General features: G+C 39.4%; 1 protein-coding gene and 1 long non-coding RNA gene across 7 annotated transcripts in view; one reads left to right on the top strand and one right to left on the bottom strand.

Moving 5' to 3' along the window:
• Nucleotides 1–24719, bottom strand: part of ANO4 (anoctamin 4) — a 183160-nt gene that overhangs the window by 20992 nt on the left and 137449 nt on the right. For all 6 annotated transcript variants that reach the window (XM_021411848.1, XM_021411939.1, XM_021411757.1 and 3 more), the window contains 8 exons: nt 21286–21420; nt 20417–20513; nt 19744–19804; nt 13420–13502; nt 8815–8955; nt 6758–6922; nt 3797–3833; nt 1199–1310 (listed from right to left, as the gene is read on the bottom strand). In XM_021411848.1, the coding sequence (XP_021267523.1) occupies nt 1199–1310; nt 3797–3833; nt 6758–6922; nt 8815–8955; nt 13420–13502; nt 19744–19804; nt 20417–20513; nt 21286–21420 (831 nt within the window). The remainder of the gene's footprint in view (nt 1–1198; nt 1311–3796; nt 3834–6757; nt 6923–8814; nt 8956–13419; nt 13503–19743; nt 19805–20416; nt 20514–21285; nt 21421–24719) is intronic.
• LOC110406146 lies at nt 1587–6747 on the top strand. The gene is made up of 4 exons (XR_002443304.1): nt 1587–2025; nt 3097–3199; nt 3347–3534; nt 6243–6747. It is a non-coding gene; the product is annotated as an uncharacterized LOC110406146 (long non-coding RNA).

The raw sequence follows: 24719 nt of genomic DNA, 5'->3' as shown, positions 1-24719 counted from the left end.
TTGTGGTCAATGGAGTTAAATCCAGTTGGCGGCCAGTCATGAGTGGTGTCCTCCAGGGCTCAGTACTGGGGCCACTTCTATTTAACATCTTTATCAATGATCTTGATGAGGGGATTGAGTGCACCCTCAGTAAGTTTGGAGATGACACCAAGTTGGGAGGGAGTGTTGATCTGCCAGAGGGTAGAAAGGCACTACAAAGGGACCTGGATAGACTGCATCGATGGGCCAAGGTAAACCATATGAGTTTCAATAGGGCCAAGTGTCGGGTCCTGCACTTTGGTCACAGCAACCCCAGGCAACCCTACAGGCTTGGGGAGGAGTGGCTGGAAAGCTGCCAGATGGAAAGGGACCTTGGTGTGCTGATGGACAATCGTCTGAATATGAGCCAGCAGTGTGCCCAGGTGGTCAAGAAGGCCAATGGCATCCTGGCTTGTATCAGGAATGGTGTGGTGAGCAGGACTAGGGAAGTTATCCTGCCCCTGTATTCTATGATTCTATGATTCTATGACATCTATTTCAAAAATGGCTTTCAACTGCCAGCTCATTTCCTTACCCAGGTTGTGATATCTGCCTTCTGTGAAACAAGTGAAAATATTAGTTTTCACTTGGAAAATATTCTTTCCTTACAATTCTCTCATGATGTAGCCCAGAATAAATCCCAACATCCCACATGCAAATAATCCACACTGATGGTTTATCCATCCCTACTGAAGGGCTTTTCTTTTGCTTTAAGGGGGCTTGTAGGAAAAGGCATACAAATATACATATATATTTCATTTTATGCAGAAAAAAGTCTGATTCTCTGGTAATGGTGCAAATTTCATAAAAAAAGCAGCAAAGTATTCAGTACTCAGAAGGAAAAAAACTCCGTATTAAATTATTTACTTAACTATACAAATTACCCACATGAAGACAGAGCGAAGTGACCTGCATGCATATTACTGGGGATGGCATCAGTTCCCAGAAGTGAAATTGTTAAGAGTTAGGATTAAGGTAATATGGTGCTAGGAAATTAAAACTACATCTGTTTCAGGGCTTTGGAAAGGAAAATAAAACTGTATTCTGTCCTACCTTGCTATTACAAAATTTGCATTTTAAGATGTGTGACAATACAGTACCATTTTGTTTCATTAGAGACAATTTTATTACTCCTCTCTACTTCACTTTGTGACTATAAGGATGCAGATATCAATCCTACCTTCCAAGGAAGAATGCTATATAAAAAGTAGAGCTGTTCAGGTTGACAAACTGAAAAAGAAACATTTTCAATGTGAAGCTGTTCTCCCACTCAGATTCTGTACGAGGCTGCTCTGTGAAGAAAGAGAGCAGAGTTTGAGAGGTTTAATCAGATTAACAATTTTGCTTGGCACAAAGGATGTAGATACCTATCTGAGCTGGCAATGAGTTTGTAAATTAGCCTGCTGATTTCAGTGTACAAACTGACAGTAGAAATTGTACCCAAAAGAAGCACACAGCAAGATAGCTTGTAAAGACTCTGAAATCTGTTCTGATATCTGGATACGTATATTCCCAGGAAACTGCACGATAATGTGTATATTCTTACAGGCTCAGACTGCTCTCTCATTTCCTGCTCTGCAGCCTACCACAATGGCACACCACTACAAGCTGCGTAAGCGCATTTTTGCTAGAGATGTCACATTGAAATGAAGTAAATCTTCTTTGTGGTTATGCTTCAAGGTTGTGCCCACCATGCTGGCACCTAAGGACTCTGTACAGACATCAGCAGAGAACCACTTTCCTTGTCCCAGGGAACTCCTCACAGAACAATGAGAAAAAAAAGACTTCACAATGGATGGGTGAGGCAAATAGGAAAGGGGTAGACATATGTCTTCTCTTCAGCTTGGCCCTTAATCTCCATCCAAACAGTAATCAAGACATGAGTTAATCAAACAACTACTATGCCAGCACACCAGTACCATGGCCTGCAACTGATTTCCAGTTGGCATGAGCTTGTTTATTACTCATCCATTGCTGTGAACAGGAGAAATCAGAGGAAAAGTAGAGGTAGTAATGGTGGTACTGTGTATCGTAACGGTAGTACTTGTATATGTACTTCCAAAGGAATCTCTATTAAATTACAGGCACAGAAAAAATAAACTATATTCTGTTCAGCTGGAGACACTCTACCCATGAGGAAATTTCAGACACCTCAACAAAACTGTAAAGTAGACTATTCATCAACAACTGCTCTAGTGATTTGGAAATGCCTTTCAAGAACGCCAAGTCTGTGCATGCTAGTACATACATATTCAGCTAAGCAGAAGGAAATGAAACATCAGAGGTTTTTGATGCCAGCATGTGTTGACTTTAACTGGGTTGCTGCAGCTGAAGCTTTGCTCATATGCCTTTCAAAGAGAATGGCAAAACTTTGAAGCAACACAGATTTGAGTTCAGAAAAGGTGATGCAATGGCTGAAGAAGAACATCCCGACTGTCCTTCCAGTTCCACTTTCAGCATATTACACTGATAAAGATAATTCAAATGAAATCAGCTATTTAGGCCAATAGAGTAAATAACACAATAGAGGCTGGACGTGGTCAGAACAGCTTGACCCACTGAGTCCTCACACAAGTACATTTTGCAGAGGCTACAAGAAGCAGACCTACCTTGATGATAACCTGGCAGAAAGTAATTAAGCCTCAAGGTCTCTATACCATATCTTACTGTCCATAGGATGTCACAGGGAATACAAGGAAATAGCCCATGCAAATCACATACTTGAAAGTCATTTTTCTCAACTGTAACTAGTAGGTGTCTTTTCCATGGAAAGAGGATGGCAACAATATTTTAAATTCAAGACACAAAAATAAGGACTCTCAATCTAAGAAACTACGGAATAAAATTCTACCTTAGACACATTTTGAAGGTATCACAGATGACTGTCTAGATGTAAAAAGCCCCAACACTAGCTAAAATCTAATGTTTCCTCTGAGAAAATCTGTGGAAATCTGTCTTCCTGAACATCATCAATGCACACAGATAATCCAGAAGTTCAAAATAATGTCAAAAAACTTCTCATACGCGAGTTAACACATTAGTTAATTTAATATGCCTTCAGCAATCTTCTCATTTCAGATTTCTTGACTCCAAGGAGCCATTGCCAACTGCCACCAACAACTGCAATCTTCCAGAGTGATAAGGATCTCCAAAGACTCAGTGATAGTCCACTGCTACCCTAGTATGTGCTGATTGTAAAACCAAAGAAACACATCATCCTTACTCTAGCATCTTTAAGGCTGATCTGAAAAATTAGTTAAACTTAGAACACCACTAGAGTTCCAGTGTTGGTAAAGTTGATGAGTCACCCAATTATTTTCCCTCCCAGTTACTGCTCCTCCTGAAGGGATGTGTCTGAGAGTCATTAAGCAACTTATTTTCAAGCTACAAATGCGGCTTCCAGAAGTGATTCCCATTTCAAGGTTTCTGCAAAACCTGGGAGTTTTGAGTGCTCAGTGTCTGAAAACTTCAAAGTTACACTTTTGTCCCTGTGGTAACTCTTCAACGTTTTACAAGGTAAGGGGCTGGAACAAGAACCAAGGACTGCAGGTGAGTGATTCTCACAGTTGCTAATTCAATTGCACTAGTTTATAATACAAATATAGTTATTATAGTTTATAATACTCCTTCATTATAAACTTAAGAAAATAATTAACTCCTAATAGATTTAAAATTAAAATTAAAATAGATTTTTCATACAAACGGTTTGAATGGTGTCACAGTATAGGGACAAAAAATCAGCACAATATCATTCAATTTTGTATTTAACACCACTTACCTAAATTTGTCAGGAAAAGGGCAACCTTTTCATATAACTGAAACAGAGAAGAAACAGTCTCAGGCATGTGGCAAGCACAAAAATATAGTACTGTTTTCTAGGTAAATGCTTTTAGATCTGACATTCAGATCGATCCCTGTCATGTTCTGATAATGACTGTAATAAAACTATATAATGATAATACCATAATGATATAATCAATCAAGGAACAGTAATAATTGCAAAGCTTATATTCAGCTCTTTTAATCCACAGTACATACAGAAAAAGTTGCCAGTGTTCCTATTTTACATACACAGTGAAAAAGAGTCTAACCATTATTTCGAAACCGCAAAGCAGAGCAATAGTGCTTTTGTTTTAGTTACTTGTAGAACATTTACCACACAAATAAAACCACCCCACTAAGAGCATTCTCTCATTTTCTGAGGCCATTTTTTAATTATTTATGGTTTTTTTTGCTACTGAAAGGAATGAAAGTTACCAGGGAGAGAGGTTTTTTCAGAGAAAGTCATTAGTAATCCTCCTAGAATCACAGAATGGTTTGGGTTGGAAGGGACCTTCACGATGATCTAGTTCCAGCTAGTTCCCCTGCTATAGGCAGGGACGCCTCTGTCTAGACCAGGTTTCTCAAAGTCACATCCTGCCTGGCCTTGAACGCCTCCAGGGTGGGAGCATCCACAGCCTCACTGGCCAACCTGTTCCAGTGTCTCACCCCTCAAGTTCCTGTATGGAACTTCTTCCTAATATCTAGTCAGACACATTTCTTGGCTGATCTCAGTGACACTGTTCTAAATCCTAAGTGGCACTTGCTGATGTTAGCAGGTACCAAGGTCTCCTGCTCTCTGTGAGACTGCTAATTTAATACAGCTTACAAAAACTAACATAGAAGGTTTCCACAATTGATATTTACAAAGATTTTTTGAACCTATAAAATACATCACCACCATCAGTACCAGTGTAAACTAATATAATCAGTTCAGTTTACTTTAAATGAGGGTAGGGCCCTCCCCACAAAATGTTAAACATCCTTAACTCTTGCTGATGCCTACAAGGATCCTCATACTTCAGGCTCAAGTACTTATTCCTAATGTATGTATAAGCAACGTTTATTTACATTTGCAGTTATCCTTATAAAATGTTACTTAAATTGAGTTATATGCAATTTACAGATCAAAATGACTGCTTAAGAATTGAAGTTATCCTGAATGATCTCATCCGCACTAGCAACCACTTCTTGCTGTGAACAGCTTTTTAGCACCTTTGGTGTAAACAGTTGAATATTTCAAGTAATAAGAAAAATGGTTTCTTCTGGTTTTAAATTCATCTCCTAAGGGCAACCGTGGAAGAGCTAAATGTCTGGGTAGTTTATATCCTGATTCCAGCAGCGACTACACTGTTTTATAAATGTACACTGCTCTGCAGACGTGGAAATCAAAACTCTGTGCTGTTACTGTTCCTCGTGGAACTGTAAGATTGTGTTAGGGATTCCATTAACAACTTCTGGACCAGATTATCTGCTACTGCAGTTTATCACTACTAGTCCCACAGAGCACCATTCAGGATTATGTTTCTTTGTTCATATTTTCTGCGGACAGAATCACTGGAATTAACAGTTTTATTAACCTAGGTAAAGCCAGTGATTGTTCCCAGGTCAGGCAGTGTGGCTGTCTGGGAGCCATTATACTTGAAGGTCAGACCATTCTGTCACAATGGATGCATCAGCGCATTTATCTAGCTCCCATAGCTTCCAGCCTAGAAGTTACCTGTGGTCCAGACCTTTCCCCTGATGTTTAGAGAGGTTGTCAAGTTGTATTAGAATCACTGGCTGTTTTCCAGGCTCCATAGCAGTGAATTCCCCACTGCTATATAGATCTTGGTCCATTTTGGTTTTATTACTCTGTCTTAGCTTTCTTTCCTACTGCTTTTCTTGAGTCACAGTTTGTATTTGAGTCAACTACCTGACTGCTGATGCGGAAAAGATTTTTTTTTTCAAAAGAAATCCTGCTGCTGCACTTCAGTAAACTACATTCATCCATCATGGGAAGCGACAGTTTATGTTCATAACTCCTCTTACTAATGCAGCTAATGCAGTTTCATATTCTGGGGATCTTTTCTTTCCATGAGCCATAACCAGTTTTAAGGCTGTGGTGCTTATTGCATGGTAATGAGCAGAAGGCTTAAGCAATTCCTCTTTGTAGTGCTCTATTTATTTACTTTTGGAAATAAAGTTTCTCAAAAGGCACCTTCAAGCCATCTTCCATTATTTCAATAGTTTCTCTAAGCTGTAGAATTCTTTGGGAACCAAATATTTTGTTTGTGCATTATTGCTTTGTTGCTGCTTCACTGCATATACAATGGCTTATATTGAGAGCTTGGAAATGGATGTTGTACTGACACAGATGTATACACTTTTCATTTTATTTCTTCTATGCTTATTGTATGCTCTAGGTAGACGGAAGAAAATCCCCAAAAGCTGCAGACAACAAACAATAAATCTAAAATGGCATAGAAGAAGAGAGTCCTCAGTACAAATTCAAAGAGAATAACAGCTTCTACCACTTCTTTCTGCCCTTGCTCAACCTGTTGTCCCACCCTAGGGAAAATACAGTCCTAATCGCCAGTCCTTGCCCTTCTACTTATGAGCATTCTATCTGTACATGCCTATCCTCACTGGTAAACAAGCAGGAAAATTAAAACTGAAATAACAGAAAATAGCTTAAATAAGAAATAAGCTTGGCTACTGTATTTAAAAATACATTTTATGTAATGCTTTGGTTTCAGAATTGTACTTTACATAAGTGGTGACTGATGTCCATCAACAAAATTGTCACGCCCAGCTTAGCAATGCACTGTGTAACCTCCGTTCCCATTGAAGTCAGGATTTGAAAGCATTTGAAAGTACTCTTCAGACTCAGGTATCAACCAGTCTGGTGGCTCACTTTGGATATGTTAGTTTTACTCACCACATTCAGTAACATGATGATGCAAAAGTTGATGCACACTGCAGTCCCTGTTGTTGCAACCTGAGAGTTATTCCTGATTAAAGCCCACTTGAAGGCAGCAAAAGTGCTGACAGTCACAACACGGTAAATAACAATGCCAAAAACAGCAGCAATCACCACACAGATCTAGAGTAGGAAAAAAAAACAAGAGGGAAGAACCTGAAAACTTTTGATAGAGTAGGAGTTAACTTCTTTCTGAAACTCTGAGAACTGAAAAAATGAAGAGAGAGACTTGAAACATATGTTAACGTTGGTTACAGAGGAAGGCTTCAACATGAGTGTTCTCCCTATTGTGAACCCCTTTTTATTTTTCATAATGCAAAATACCTCTAAAATCATAGTAAAATATATTTTTAAACATTTTCCTGACATTGTACCTTCTCATTAGCATTACTGTGGGAAATGGTATTGTCAGCTTTGGGAAACGGGAATGTTCTGTACATACATGTTTCACGATGTGCAAGTACAAGTCTCCAAAAGATGTACCAGTGTGATCATATCATACTGGGGGTAGAATTTGTGCTTTGGTGCAGTTCACTCTTACATGAAAAAATATCTCCAGTTGTAAGCACTGTCTCAGAAACAATCCCAGCAAGATCCCGTTTCTCTCTACAGTTTTGGAAAGATTATATCTGGGGAAGGTAACAATTTCAGTTGCCCTGGTAATCTTCTCTGATGAGACTTTCAGCAAACGTGACAGTTCCAGTGTGAAAGCCACGCAGCTGAGACAGGCTGCAAAATCACTTGATGTTCCATATACAACAACTGAGTGCTAAATGACAACTGTTTTCCATCGTGACCAATTCATGTCACCGTTTAGCAAACCACCTGAACCACAAAGGGTTGGGAAGTACATGTGTGACTCATCTCACACAAATGACAACACAGTACCACTAGCTCTCTTATTAGACAGAGCTTTTTCAGTAGGTCAGACAAGTATTTTCAAAAGCTCAGTGTATTCTGAGGTTGTGCATAAGCAACTTAAACCTGTCAAAACTGGAACATATCTAAGCTAACTGAATGAAACTGACTCTGAAAACACTTAAGGGTAACCAAGCTGTTTTCACATTTTATTAGTCACAACATTATCTGACACAATCTCAGTGCAGAAGAAGAAGAAAAGTTGGGTGTGTGTGAATGTGGGGGGTTAGTTTATTTGATCCACTGCTTCCACACTGGCAGCCAATAGAAACATTGTGGAGTTACTGACTTAGAGGATTGCCTCTGGATTCCCTGCACAATGGTCAGAAGAAGGATCTCTCTCCTTTGTTAACAGCTTGGGCCCAAGCTAATGCCAACTGTGTTTTCAAGACAATGCTGCTGCTACAGCTGTTACAAGAATAATAGCAAGTAACAGGTTCAATGAAGTTAGGGGATAGGGAGCATTAGAGTAGAAATGCATACAGCTCTGTTTTAGATTTAACTGCTGCTTTTAGCTTTATGCTTCGGAAGTGGGAGAGATTCCTCATTTTAGACAGAGAACATCAGTTTCTCTGCTTCAATTGCATTAGGGAGGTGAACCCTCTTTCCTTATCTCTGCAGTACACCTCAAAATAGGAGATGAAAATATTGTTAAGCACTTTTGGAACCTAAGTTAGGCTCTCAGTAGAGTCTACAAAGAAAAAAACCACCTCCTCTGTGGCACCTCTCCATCATCCTGCAGTGTCTACATGGGGAGGATGATGAAATTCAGTCAGCTGTGAAGTTGATGCCTAAATGTGATATCACTGTTCCAGCAATTGTATAGTTACATAGAGATCTATGCATATAGCCTCAATATCACTCCTGAATCTGGACCTTGAAAGAAAGACTTAACTAACTGTGAGACTCAGTGAAGAGTAAATTAGTGTGGGACTTTACAGAAACTCGGGACATTTGCTGTGCATAGATTTTCAGCCTGCAGTAAACATGCTAAAGCTTATTAACTTTCAAGCAGTCATATCCAATATCTCCATACTCTCTCAGCAGAAATTATGCTATTTTGTATTTTTTTAGCTGATAAATAAATGTTTTCAAACCATAAAAAATATGCCGGATGCAGAAACAATGAGTCTGCTGCATTTATCTGCAAATGCTTGGTAAGGCTCTGGCTTTCCGGATATGGGGTTCATTCGTTCTTTCTTGGAGTACTTGGCTTCAAACTGCGGACGTATCTCTTCCTAAAAAACAGACATAAAGTGTTCATGTACAGCATGGCTAGGAAAGATTCTGTAGGAAACTTCCAATCATTTTCAGATCACTGTTACTGAGAATTACGTCTTTGAATTCAGCAGCTGGCACAGCTACTATAAAAGCTGATCTGGGACATCAGGTACCCGTCATGAGGACTCAGATACATCACTATACCCATAAAACCATATTGGAAGCATTTAGTAAACTCCCCAATTGGCTACTTATCTAAATAATGCTTTTTCAAACTATATGGCTGCAAGCCATGTTATTTCAAGGTTGGTATCATGGGTTTTTCCAGCCTGGTATTATTCTACTGATACCAGAATTCTACAACAACGCAGGGGAAAAAAAAAAACAACAACTAATTTTTCCAAATCCAATTTCTGCTTGCTAGGTGGTTACCTCCCCATCATCAGCACAAGATTCTCATTAGCTGAAGAAGCCATGCGATTCAGTATAGCTTGATTCCTTCCTAACTTGGCCAATACTAATAGAACAGCTGCTTCTAGCAGCAGCAGTTTTGAGTCCTGCTTTGGTGTAATAACTCTCTTCTGAAACAAAACCTAGGGATTTCTTGGTTTGAGAGTTAGTTGTAAGTAACAACTGTTTACAGCCTCGTTAGGGGACAGAACAGGGTTCACCCTCAGTTCAGGGAAGTCCTCACAGTTTCCAGCTGCAGTACAGACACCCCTCTGCCCTGCCACCTCTCTCAGGACTGGCATCAGGGATGCTGCCAGAGACAAGGGAAAGCACCATGCTGCTAGGATGGACTCACAGCTGATGGCAGACTGTACACATTGGATTAAGTTTTACAGTGTTCTGATGCATGCTGGCTCATTGTACAGCTGGCTGTGAGTGAGCACAGAGGCAGCTACTGACTGCCTTTGCAGGTTTTCTTTCAGGCTTCTGCTGTGCTCTTCACTGTGACAGGTAAGAGCCCAGTTCACCAATTTCCCTCAATTTCAGCACTTCAGCAGCCCTTAATTGAACTTTGCCTTTCTGAAAGCTATTGATTATGGCTATAGGTTACTCATTCTAATAGCTTAGAAATGAGCAGACCTCGAACAGCTACATCAAAATAGGTAAATGTTATCTGCTCATACAAGCCTTTAAAATGTGAATAAAAATGAGACATCCAAGAGTCATACACCTCTTCTATAAAATCCCTCAAAAAAAAAAAAAAAAAAAAAAGCCATGTCTAAGTCTGAAATTTTGAAGGCATTTTCTCAAGTCATGTGATTTCCAAATTCAAACAGCAACTGGATAACATGTTATTTAAATAAAGATGATAGTCACGTATGCTCAGCTGCAATGTCTGTGTAACTATGTGCTTGAGGGAACCAGCCCTGCATTAGCTAGTAGTTGAGCCAGACAAGCTAATATATCTTTTTTCGCTCTAACACTGTGATTAAACTCACAGAAACAAAATTTGCTTCTGTAACTATATTAGGGAAAATGAGAATGCAATGAGGCATACAGGAAAGAAGTTTCTGAACCTTGGCATAGCAAAACTCATTTGGTATATACATAACACTTAAGCACGTTTCTGTGGAGGGAGGGTACCCTTCTTTCCTGCTCACACTGTTCCTGCCATATCAGGGTGGAATGCCATTGAGAAGACCAGAATCTACCAAGAGAAACAATACAAGTAGTATTCCTGTGTACCCAGGGACATCTAAAAGGACAGAATGTGATGGCATGGATGAAGGGCACTTCACAATTGCACTCTGTAGACTGCGCAGGGGCTCTCCATCTGACTTACTGAGCCATATGCAAGAAGCACTTTCTTTTCTGCAGCCCTCTCTAAGCCAATGTTTGATTACATTTTACAGTCTGCTCTATAAGGAAGTCTTATAGTACGCACCTCTCCATATGAACCTTGCTAGGTTCTATAGTCAATTCACATCATGCAAATGCTATTTTTATAGATACATCTCCACACAAAACTGAAACTCTGGCACGAACCTTCGTACCTGTTTAATGACACTCATCAACAGTCTTGTATCTGGCTCAGATTAATGATACACAGAAAATGGCACTGAAGAAAAAGAAAAGTCCACAGCAAATACTGACAGAAGCCATATCTCAGCTCAGAGTCCCAGGCACACTGTGCAGTTGGTTTCTTGCTGCGCATGCAAGACAAGACCCAGTTACTGTCTGTGTCTCCCACCTTGCACCTAATTTACAAGGAAAGGAAATCCAAACATGCAGGGCTGAAAGAGTCACAGCACATTGTGCCTGTGCCCAAAGGCTGGGGATCCAGATGTGCTGGGAGTTGTGGCATGCCCTCCTTGGGTGAAAAGCTAATGTGGTCAGGAATTCACAAGGTCATGTATCTGAGCAGTATGACTTCTTCTTCCTGTCATCACTTCATTACTCCATTTCTTTGTCTCTTCTTTTAGAACAGAAATATGATGGCAACACGATAGGAAGCCCTATAAATCTTTTTAATTTCTATCTAATGTTGGTAGGAATTGGCAAATTTCCCTCTGCAGCAAGCCCTTATTTTTCAATTTGACAATGAAAATTAAAACAAGAGAAAGCTAGACATAGCAGCAAATGTTAATAAAAATAACAATCTTCATTAATAGAAGTTTGTGACTTAAAATGGTAATTAGAACAGTTTAATTGATTTCTATGAAACATCTAATAAAAGAAGTTGGCTGATTTTGTCCAGTGATAACTGAACAGAATGTAGAACGGAAATCTAATTAGCTCTTAGAAGACAGCATTTTTAGAAGTAAAATTTTTACCTTATAGAGACAATTCTCACTCACATCTCACTGATAGGGGCTGAAGGACCTGGGATTATTCAGTCTGGGGAAGAGGAGGCTCAGGGCAGGCCTTATTGCTCTCTACAATGACCTGAAAGGAGGTTGTGGTGAGGTTGGGTTTGACCTTTTCTCCCACATAACTAGCAATAGGACTAGAGGGAATAGCCTCAAGTTGTGCCAGGGGAGGTTCAGTTTTGATATTAGGAAAAATTTCTCATCAAAAGAGTGGTGAAGTATTGGAACAGGCTGGCCACAAAGGTGGTGGAGTCAGCATTCCTGGAAGTGTTCAAGAAATGTTTAGATGTTGTACTAAGGGGCATGGGTTAATGAGGAAATATTGGTGGTAGGTGGATGGTTGGACAGGATGATCTTGTAGGTCTTTTCCAACCTTGGTGATTCGATGATTCTATGGCATATGTATAACTTCATGACCAACTTCACAAGATGTCTTTTTCAATCTATTAGAGCATCCAGAAATCACTTAGCATTATTATTACAGGGCAGAAAAAAAAAAAAGGAAAAGCGAGGAATCACCTAATGACAATTTTACCAGGAACTATATTATTTGTAAATAAATTGATCATTAAAAAAATTGGGTGGAAGGCTTCATAAATCAGCATAAATCTCAATTCCAGGAAGGTTAAATGGCAAAAGATGCAGATATATAACATCCCAAGTTGCAAATGCCTGCAAGACCATGCTTCCTGGGAAAATGAAAATGGCCTCATACTGTACTTGCTGGTGTATTTTGTTAGTTTAAAGGCTCCTTTTCCTTCTGGGAAATGGAGCTGGAAATCCCAACTTGCAAACCTAGTTCGGCATACCCGTCTTTTGCCCTACCAGCCAGCAGCGGCTTTTTTTCAGCTAGGCACGAGGGATAAGATCACTGCAGTTCATTCCCGATTCACTATCTGAAGCTCTGGCAGAACTGTCTCAGTGTGCTCTCTTTGTGATTCATCAGCACTGACAAGAGAATGCTGCTAATCTCAAGAGAGGTAAATCTATACCAGAATATTCTCTAAATATAGGACAAAAGGCCTAAAGCATCACCAAGCTCAGCAGCTATATGCACAAACAGTGATAGTCCTCTTGATGTAAAGAAACCAATTTCCAGATGTGTAAATTATCTCATTTTAGGTTTCTGGCTTATTTTTAGTCTCTTACAATCCCTCCAAGGGGACTCTAGGGAGGAAGGAATACAGACTCTGTTGACACCTGTACATCCAAATCACACTCAGGGAGCACTTTTCCTAACATACCCACAAAACTTGCTTTTCTCCTGCATCATAAAATCCGCTAGTTCCCCTTAGATATCAACTCAGTCCTAAGAGCATGGTGTTCCTTCCTGGTAACCATCACAGGAAAAGTTTAAGGCTGTTTTTCACTGTTTAGTTTCCTAACTAATGAGATTTCTTCTACCAACATGGAATGAATTAAGACTTTTGAGCTGATTCATCTGTCTCAGTTTGGATTTAGAAAGGTGTAAAGGAGAGAACAGTTCCCCTCGAGAAAGTTTCTTCACATTCCAGAGAAAAAAATCTAAGGAGAAAATGCTTACTTCCTAGTTGATGAAGTTTTGAAAAATGTATTTAAATCAATCCAAAAGAAAACTATGCTTACATGTTTTACAAAATCTTTCTGTATTAAAGATCAGAGAGTAATTTTTTTTATACAAACCTCTTCTTCTTCCCAGTCTATCAAGTCCCAGTCGTAAGCAATTACTGCTCGCCTTCGTTTCCAAAACTCCAGAAAAACAGTAGCTGGAACAAACAGAAAAAAACCCACAAAATTTTTTTTAAGTCAAGAAAGTGCAAAGTACTATCACAGAACTGATGAATGAAGCTATTACATTGTTTTTATTTCTTTGCATAAAAGGGTTCCTTTGAACAGGAAATCAGGCTGATGATCAAAACTACTTTCAAGGTACATTGCTTTCTAAGGATTACTCTTTTTTTTGTGTCAAGTATGATTGAAGCTTCAGAGATTTCATTTAGTTCTAAATGAAAAAGTTTAATTTCTAACCAACAAAGGGAGGGTTCTCAAAGAATAAAATTGTTCCTGTGAGTCATCATTACTAAACACGGCAGACTTCTGATGAAGCTAAATGTTTACTGGGGCTACTACTAGATAAAGAAGTAACTTTCCTTATTTGAAGATCATTTAAAATACACAGGAATAAGAATCCAGAGGAATCACATTCAGGTGAATGTGCAAATCTGTGGACTACTGGTGAGGAAACTGGAATATTTGTCTTATACCTTTCTAATTCAGCCCATGTCTTTTACCCTATATGACTGTGTATACATGGTGTAGCATAAACAGATGACAATGAAACACTGCATGCCAAACAGCCTTTAATAACAGAGTTCAAGATACGGTAATATGCTTGTACATGACTGTAAGGGGAAAGAACAACCAGGAAAGCTCTCAGTCATGCAATCATACATTCATATTCTGGAGATTAATACTGAGCCTATTCATGGTTCAAGTTTTTAGTCTGTTTTATTAAAAGAACGCAGAAGCTGCCTAAAGCTAACAGACATCAATGGAAAGGCTTCCTCTCCAATTATGAGGTTTGGCTCTTGCCTTTACTGCTCAGTGAAAAGCATCAGGCTGATAACCATGGAGAACATAAACCTGTTGGCTGATGAACAAGGACAGTACCCAGTGTTACTAACTCTGGGTACTGGTCACAGTAGCCTGGCAATATGTTCCACACACAGTCCTACAAGGACCTCCTTAATGGACCATCTGCCCTACTGCAGCATGTTGGTAATGACAAGCTATCATAGTAAGCACTGGCATAAATTTAGTGAAAGTGATTTTTTCAGCCAGTAAGAATGATTATAGTTTAATGTATTAACCAGTGCAGCTAAATATATGCTTAGAAAATGAACACTGCAAGAAGATAAGGTAAGATATTGACAGCATGTTTAAGGAGGTTGCTGTATAGTTTGAAGGCATTTCCATAGGTAATGACATTTTTTCCTTCAAAGCTGGAGTTGTATTAGAGCAGGTAACTGGCTACTTTGATTTACTATCATTAAGAAAGTCATTTTAGTCTCCTGAGACTGATATGTCTATGACTTTTTGTAATAATTGCAGTGTGATTGCTTGGGATCAACAAAACTACTAAGTGCTAATGAGGCTCTGATGCTGCTGCTGAACCACCGCATTAGTTCATTCCTTGACTTGTCTTCTGGTGGAACTGCTTCTCTCCTGTCAACTCATATTGATTTATTTTGTATAGGCTAAACAAGTAGCTCTGTTCTTTTTGGAGTTCTGGGAGAAACAAGTCTGACTGAACACTACCATTTCAAGAGCAGTTGGAAGCAGGACTCAAGTGGGGGTATGAGTCCACATGTATGAAGCTCTCAGATACGTCTATGACAAATTATAATTATTTCCTTTTTTGTTTTTTACTCACCTGTAGTGAGGAATCTTTACATACTATATTTTGAAAAGTTAGCACCTATCAGAGTTAGTATGTGCAGTTCCTGAAGCTTCTTTCAAAACCTGTTTTCAGATCATTAAGAGGACGATCTGCACAGCTCTGTTTTAACTTTTACTGTGCCAGACTTCCTTCTATCCAGGTCAGCATGCAGTTTTCCCTCGCTAGATATTTTAAAATGTGATATAAATAATCATCTTTGATTCACTGTACTACTGATGTCTTCGAAAACGCACTGCATTTTGAAATTTCTCTGCTTCTTCTCAAGTAATCACTGATATCCTATTATCATACTTAGCATTCTTTCCTGACTTTGACAGCATAACGTGACACAGTTTTACTCAACATCCTCCTATTTTCCAATTGCGATGTTTAAATTAGATGCTAAGAATTCTCCAAAAATCCTCCTTGGAATTTTGAATTTCTCATTGCCCTTAACTCCCAGCTCTTTTGCCATCTTTTTTCTTTATTATTCTTGCCCTGCTTCAGAGCTCAGCCTCATAACTCAAACCTCAGCATTCAGCATCCAAGCCAACAGTGAAACTAACATCAGTCCACTGAGTCTCTAGCAAAACATTAGAAATGATAAATAGGACTCTCTAGCTGGACTTTGCTATTGAACTCCAGGCAATATCCAGACAGTGACATCTTGGCATTAGCTTTCCCCAGTACTCCAACTAGAAAAGCAAAATCTGTCCAGCTTTTCAACAGCATGCTGAAAGCCATCTGATATATCTAGATACTCTCTCCAAATTGGAAAGACTTGGATTTGAGTGGGTAGACTGTTCAATGGACGAGGAACTGGTTGTGAGATCATACCCATACCCAGAGAGTGGTAGTCAATGTCTGGATGGAGACCAATGACATGTGGTGTCCCTCAGAGGTCAGTACTGGGACTCTAACATCTTCACTGATGATACTGACAGTGGGATTGAGTGCACTCTCAGCAGTTTGTGGATGACACCAAGCTGTGTGGTGCCGTTGACATGCCCGAGGGACAGGATGCCATTCAGAGAGACCTAGACAGGCTCAAGTGGTGAGCACAAGAGAACCTCATGAGGTTTAATAAATACAAATGCAAGGTCTGCACCTGGGTTGTGGCAACTCCCACTATCAGTACAAGCTGGAGGACGGAAGGATTGAACACAGCCCTGCTGAAAAAGACTTGAGAGTACTGGTGGATGGCAGATGGACATGAGCCAGCAATGTGCCTTCACAGCCTAGGAAATCAACTGTATCCTGGGCTGCATCAAAAGGAGTGTGGTCAGCAGGGAGAGGGAGGTGATCCTGCCCCTCTGCTATGCGCTGGTAAGATGTCATCTGGAGTACTGCGTCCAGTTGTGGAGACCTCAGCAGAGGAGAGACATGGATCTGTTGGAATGCATCCAACTCAAAAGATTCTTTGATTCTGTGATTCCGGGAATTACTTCTGACTTTAAATGATGTTTACTTGGTATGAACATCTTTCTTACATATTCTGTCCTTGGTAAGAATTCAGTTCAGCTGGTTAAAATAGAGAATGAGTATTTTCTAGAAACTGGGTCTATGCTTTTGCCAAGCTTGGCATATCTTCAGGCACACATAGAGGGCAATGTTTCCCTCTAGCACAGAAACACAAAAAATGCTGTTGATCCTCTCTTTTTGAAAGCTTTGAACATTTGGAAAACTTTATCAAGACCAGCGATTCCCAAAAGGAAACATTATTTCCCAATTTCTGAGATGAAACTCTGAGTATAAATGATAATCTGTCCACCAGGAAAGAAAAATTATTAGTGTTTATAGGGACTTATTGTTTCCTATAAACAGCAGAGATTTATAGCTTTGATCATTTTGGATCATTTCTTTCAACAGAAGCCCCAGCACACAAAAGCTTAAAAAAACTACCAGCGAATTCCTTCAGTGGAATGTTTTATCCTTTTCTCCGTCAGTTTAAAATGAGTTACCTTAAGTCTTTTGTCTTTTGGGTAAACTTTAGAAGTACCATGTTTTTCCCTACTACATGATTTACTTTTACTTCTTATATAGCACTTTGCCTAAAAATGGCAGAAATGCAGTAAGTGAAGAGATGGGTCAAAATATTTTTTGAAGAAAATTGTATTTCTCTTCCAGTATTGCCTAGTGCACGTGAATATCCCAGCCTTACTTTGATGGAACCCACTTACCCCACAGTGAAGCATTATAAAAGGTGGGTACCTGTGTTCGAGAGTACTACAGCCATGATCATTGTTCCTCCACTAATCAAACAGCCCACACTGATATTTGTGGTGTCGATTTATCTCTCTACCCTGGCCATAGCAGTTTGCTTATCATCTGGAGAAGCATTTTGTTTCCATTTAAAAAGCAAGTAAGTAGCCCACATCAAATAAAGTTGTCCTCAGAGTAAGAGAAAGAAACCACCATTAATACCACCTCCAGCCCAACTTGACCATGTGGTTTCTCAAAACCCAAAGCAAATGCCTGAGACTTCTCCCTCACGGTGGAAGTTCCTTAATGGATCTAAAGACAGTGAACAAGGTTATTTGGATAACAAGGCAGTGGCTAATCCCAGAATAAAGAGGTAGTATAATTCTAACCGTCTTTTAGCTTTCATTCTCTCTCTCTTTTTTTTAGCTTTAAAAAAGCACTGCCACCACTATTTTTTATGTTACTCTCTTCCAAACTGGATAATCTAGAAAGCTAAACGTTTCACAGCCAATTTTTTACCCACTTGCCAGTTGTTTCATGCTGGCAGAAAAAAAACATTTCCACAATGAAAGTGCTATCATTGTATACTCTCCCCTATGATTTACTGAAATGATGGTAATGCCTGTAGCTGTTAGTACGCCTACTGCAGACTGAAAATTCTTTTAAGATACAAGGTAAGCCATCTCATAAATGTATATCACCAGAAGGTCACTAAGAAGTGTGGCTTTCCTTGTTCTAATGCTGCTTTAGCCCTAATGTATTGAGAATATCTCCACAATCTCACTATTGTCTCAGCAAAGTGTTATTTTAGAAACTACAGTTTTAGTAGAGCCATACCATTGGCTCATTCCCGAAACCATCACCCTGTACTCACATCCTCCTCCTGTTCCTGCCTCTACAACCCTCTTGGTGGCAAGCTCACAAGCACAGTGTAAGCCATCAGAAGTGGGGAAGAAATTTCCTACCCCAGACACTGTCCTACAGCCTCTTCTCCACTAGCCAAAAATAGAGGATAGCTTTCATTCTATTTTTTACTTTCTTCCCTGTAGGTTTAGGTGCTGAAGATGTATGGATGCTAAGGAAGAACAAGAACACCAGTGCAAAAAACTTCAGTCTAAAGAAATTCTCACCAACAATTTGAAACAGTGGTATATCTCCCCAGAGGTCCCTTCCAATCCCTACAATTCTGTGATTCTGTGATTACTAAAATTAATAACATTTTCATAGACCTTAAAATGGAATCTTCTGCTCTTCAAATTTTCCATTGTTCCCAATGTAGCTGTTTCATCTTATACTCATTTCCCTATCTGTGGGGTTTTCTCTAAATATAACTTATGGTATTTTAATACTATCACTATTTCATGAAACGTCATGAATAGGATTCATTAGAATATGAAGTAATTTTTAAGTCAACTAAGATAAAGACATAGCTTTGGAGGAAGGAACCAAGATGGTTAACTAAGCTAAGTTCTCCTGATGCCTCTGACATTGTCTTCTGGATCTCTCTTGCAGTTCAGTAAAGAGATCTGCAGATTAAAATGTAGAATATATGAATTACTTGGACACTTTTCCCAGGCAGTTTGAGATGTGAGTAAGAAGCAGAAAACACCAAGTCAGGATAGCTCAATCATCTGGAGTTATGAGATGGAAGCCATTTTTGAGGCACCTCATTAAGCCACTATCTAAAGGCACTATCTAAAGGCAAAGAACATTGGCATACTCAGGACACGTTTGAAAGACTTTATGTTTTGCAAGAAATGACTGTTTCTTCTTGTCTTCAATTTTGTTTACAAGACCAGAGTAGAAAAGATAGTTGAGCCAGAAATAGAGTTGTCCTATGGGCAAAATTCAGCCTCCATGGCAACAATTAGACCACTCTTGGATCAATTAGTCATTCAAATGTATCCTACATTCATTTCATCAGGGTTTTGCTTTAACTTCAACCAGCTCACATGCATCTAATTTTTTCTGTCTTTCTCCATGAAAGAAAAACAATATACTAATTTTAGTGCAAACAGTAAACTGGGCTTCTCTAAGCTAAGAGAAGCCCCGTGAGTTAACAGAGAATAGGCCTCAATTCTGACTGATAAAAAAAAAAAACAACACACACACATAAAACCAGAACACAGCTACCTACATAGGCACTGCATATTGCATTTTTGTTTACATTAAAATGACATTCCAAAAAAAAACCCTACTGATTTCAACAACTTCCATTTTCCTTTTGCAGAAACAGAAAAGAATCAAGCCTACATCGTTCTCCTCAGTGTCTGAAAAAAGTGTGCCGGAAATTATAACGACCTATGTTTCATCACAAGCTTTAAGAATAACTTTCTGCAATCATTCATATCAAAACAAAAACTTACCCCACACTGCCATGAAAACAGCAAAAAAGACAGTAGCTCCATTGTCAAAAAGGTGTGTAACCTGATGGGGATATCAACAATCCAATCAATTTATGACAATACAGATTTATTTTTGCATTTTTGTACTTTCTTTCCATTCCCTTCATTACAGAGTTGCAGTTGTGGCAGCATCTCTCACTTACTTATTTTCTATTTTCCCCTAATATAATTAGCACAGTCATGAGTGCAGATGGCCTGACAATCCTGCGGACTGAAACTCTTCCCTTGATGTGTGCCATGCACCTTTCAAAGAACTACATCTGACTCACTAGTCTCCATCCTGGCCTGGGACTGACCCGTCAACAGTGTGCCTAATTTCAAACCCAAAGCATTCATTTTATGGAGCCATGTACAAAGGATGGATCATAAGATAAAACCTGATGCCAAGGACATGGTAGCGCATGAATGTAGGATGTGACCTCTGGTACTGCTGAATCTGTAAAGTGCAAACTGCATTCAGGTGTTTTACAGCCCAAAATGAGTCCTTGTAAAAGACAATGGATGTTAACATTGGCTGAATCTGATCTGTCCTTTGAAGATTTTATCTGTCGAAGCTCACTAAAGACAAATGTTAAAAGGTGAAAGGAATTCTGTTACAAGGGAAGCATTTTTATTTGCATTGTTTAAAGCGTACCTTGGCATAAACGCAGCTATCTGACAGCCTCATGAAGGGACAGTATTTATCACATATAGGACACATTATGATATCTGTAGCTTGGCAGACTTCTTTACTGAAAAATAAAATAGATAAAAGTTAGTAGCTTGATGCACAGCAATCAGTCATAAAATGGATTGACATGTTTCACTAATAAAAGTCAGTTACTTATTGAAAAGCACTGGTTCTTTCTATAACCAAAGCCAAGATGCACTTAACTACATTTGTATAATTAAGATTTGTTGACTGTCGAAGACTTCAGTATTTGCAGTCCTACATGCAATGAACAGTTCTTCAAGGCCAACCTAGCAATAGCTCTTTACCATTTCCAGGTTTTCCTTGAGTCAGAAGTGACCTTCAGATGGAGAAGGGTAAGAATGAGTGTAGATAAACTTGACTCATTCTTGTGACTTCTCTCAAGGACTGTCTTAAGTGTGCAAGAATACAGGGATGTGGAACTAAGCAGAAGACAGAGGGGGTTCTTAATCTAAAAAATGCTTCCCTGAGGCGGGCCTGTTGAAAAGTCCTGGCAGAGCGAGAAAAATTCCCACTCTTCTGTTGGCTTGTAATGACAATAAGGGAGCCCAAACCCTACTTTTCCTACTTCAAGCTGAATGGCCAGCACCATCAGGAGCTGGAGCTGGGTGAGAAACATTACCTCCCATCCCAATTCAGGAACACAATACAAGGGAAGTTCAATATTGGGTATCTTATGAGAACCAAGAAGTGTTTTCCTGAGTATTTACCCAACCATACAAAATGAAATAATTAGTAATACTTAAAAGAGCTCTTAGATTATTCATAATATCCCACAGCTGTGACTTCCCTTATAAAATTGTCCACATTACCTGACTTGGCAGTGGTTCAAAGTAGTGACTCCATACAAAAAGACAAACAATCCAATGAAGGCAGCTGGGAAGAGCATCCCCGTGTACCAGCCTAACCAGGCAAAGTACAGGCCAATTTTCTCACCGAAGTATCGTCTGTTTTAAAATACAACACAGAGAAGTTTCCTGCTAATTATAATAAATCTGCTTAATCATGCCTGTTAATAGAAAATAAATATTTCTATCACATCTGAAGAAGAGATTAAAGAGCAGGGCCAGAATTTCCTAAAGAAAAAGTCTTCAATTAGGCTTCTCAATCCACACTGAAAAACCTGCCCATTTCTACAATGAATCTGAAAATTCACAAACCAGTGCTTATAATAAGATTAGCAGAGAACTCAGAAAGGAAATACTGAGTTCTTTTTAAAAGCTTTTTATGTCTGGGAAACTGATGGCTTTCTTTGCTTTAGCTGTGTATTGTACTTCCCAAGTAACTGCATTCAAATCATTTTCGCCACTAAAATTGATATCACAGAAAAATGATATGAGCCCCAATTATTTCTAAGAAATCAGTCAACCAAAGGTTATTCTCCAATCAAGTTTATTTTCACTTGCTTCTTTCTTTTCTTATCTCAGTTCCTGGAAAACAAATCACATGAGTCTATCAGGAGTGGAGAGTAAATTGTGAGTGAGGTCTGAAAAATATAATCTGAATCAATCCTAATATATTAGCTATATTGTTTAAAAACTAACTACAAGTGGTGAGGAACATCTCATTTGCTACATATTCATTAGCATTTTTCATATTTCCAAATGCACTCATACCTTTGCTTATATATTAATGAATACATCGAACAACAAAAAAAAACCTGCTAGACTTATCAGCACAGGAGCAAAAATCTGTGTGCATTATTCCTTATTTGAGTGTCATGCAGAGTAGGCTGATGATCCAATTTGAATACTTTACAAATCCATCTGCAATTATCACAATTACAATGAAAATTTTAAGAGATTCTTCGCAGGAATAGTTTCAAAGAATGAGGCAAGATGATTTGCTTGCACTTCAGAGACTTTGAAGCCAACTTAAATGCGCATGTCAAGTGAATTGAAAACAAGTGCTAATGAAAACCTGTATTTATACTGATGATGAAACTTCTGATCTGCCCAGAAACAGAGTCCAGTGAGCCAGCTTTACTGGCTCCTTTATGCTACCATAAAACATTTTTTTGTCAAACTTTCATGTTCAGGAGGAGCTTTATGATGTGCTCGAGGGCTGGAAGCAGTGAGAAAGAGAAATAAACATTTGGTCTGGAATAAACAAAACAGTTTTCAAACTGGGCTGGGAATGATAAGGTTGAGTCTCTATGGGTAAGGATCGGGGGAGGGCAAACAAGGCAAACATCCTAGTGGGGATCTGTTATAGACTGCCTAACCAAGATGAAGAGATGGACAAGGTGTTCTACAAGCAGCTAGCAGAAGTCGTGCAATCGGCAGCCATTTTTCTCATGGGGGACTTCAACTTTCCTGATATATACTGGAAATACAATGTAGCGCAGAAGAAGCAGTATAAGAGTTTTCTAGAGTTTGTGGAAGATAATAACTTATTGATTCAGCTGGTAAGAGAGTGTATCAGGGGAGGTACCCTCCTAGACCTGCTGTTCACAAACATAGAAGGACTGGTGGGAGATGTGGAGGTCAGGAGTTGCAGACGACACCAAGTTGGGAGGAAACACTGATCTGCCAGAGGGTAGAAAGGCACTACAGAGGGACCTGGATAGACTGCATCGATGGGCCAAGGTAAACCGTATGAGTTTCAACAGGGCCAAGTGCTGGGTCCTGCACTTTGGTCACAGCAACCAAAAATGAAAGCTGCCAGATGGAAAGGGACCTTGGTGTGCTGATGGGCAATCGTCTGAATATGAGCCAGCAGTGTGCCCAGGTGGCCAAGAAGGCCAATAGCATCCTGGCTTGTATCAGGAATGGTGTGGTGAGCAGGACTAGGGAAGTAATCTTGCCCCTGTACTCGGTGTTGGTGAGGCCCCACCTTGAGTACTGTGTTCAGTTTTGGGCACCTCAGTACAGAAAGGACACTGAGGTGCTGGAGCAGGTCCAAAGAAGGGCAACAAGGCTGGTGAAGGGCTTGGAGAATATGCTCTCCAAGAGAATATGCTATCTATGAGGAGAGACTAAAGGAACTGGGGCTGTTTAGTCTGGGGAAGAGGGGGCTGAGGGGAGACCTTATTGCTCTCTTCAAATACCTGAAAGGCGATTGCAGTGAGAGCGGGGTTGGTCTTTTCTCGCTGGTGACAGGTGAAGGACAAGGGGAAATGGGCTCAAGTTGTGCCAGGGGAGGTTGAGGCTGGATATCAGGAAAAACTTCTTTACATAAAGGGTTGTTAAGCACTGGAACAGGCTCCCCAAGAAGGTGGTTGAGTCACCATCCCTGAGTGTGTTTAAAAACTGTTTGGATGTGGTGCTCAGGGACACGATTTAGGGGTGGGTTGTTAGGGTAGTATGGTTAGGTTGTTGTTGGACTTGATGATCTTGAAGGTCTTTTCCAACCTGAGCAATTATATGATTCTATGATTCCATTCTATGACCATGAAATCGCAGAGTTCTCTATTTCCGGTGAAGTCATGAGCTGAGCTCATGCTTTGCTGGTTGACAGGCACAAGACTGATCAACACTATTTATTATCATTTGAGTTTACCAGCACTGTATGAGAAGCTGATGATTGTCATGTTTCTATTCTTCTATCATTCAACAGACTCAAATTTACAGTCTAAAGAGGTGGTAAGCTAACAATAACACACTCAATTCTGACAAGGGGCAGCAGGTCTGGCTGTAAAAAGACACACTGGAAACTGCTTTTTGAGCCTTGACTTAGTAATGTTAGTGAACCCTTTGACCTAATTATTTGGTTGATGCACACGATGTCAAGCTGGGTCTGTTCCACTGAAATAGAAAGTTCATATTTTGAGCTTACTTCAATTGAATATTTATGGTCCCATTTTTCTCCATGTACAAAAATCAAAGTAGAGAAGTAAACAACATTAATCAAGATTTATCTTTTTGAATTATTCCCTGTATTCAAGAACGAATGGTTCACCATTTCACCTGACATGCTGAAAAATGTTTTTGATAAACTTCATCTTCTACCCTATTGAGTCTTTCCAACTAACAGTGCAAAATATGATACTTTTTCGTGATCTAGAAATCAAGCAAGCAGCTAGATCTTAGATGAAGACCCAAACAAGTTTCACTGTGTGCATAAAGAAGAGTGTGCACAACAGGGAGTGACCCAAATATCTTCTGTGGAAGGAAAAGGCAGCTGAGGCCACTTGTGAGCCTAGTTTTAAAAATAAGTGCTGTATGTTGACACTACTTTGGTACCTATAGGCTTAAATATGGATGAACAGCATTAGTCTTCCGCTATCCCCTTTTGCTTCACAATA

This window comes from Numida meleagris, chromosome 1, assembly GCF_002078875.1.
Source record: "Numida meleagris isolate 19003 breed g44 Domestic line chromosome 1, NumMel1.0, whole genome shotgun sequence".
Taxonomy (NCBI): Eukaryota; Metazoa; Chordata; class Aves; order Galliformes; family Numididae; genus Numida; species Numida meleagris.
This window is presented reverse-complemented; position numbering and strand designations above follow the sequence as displayed.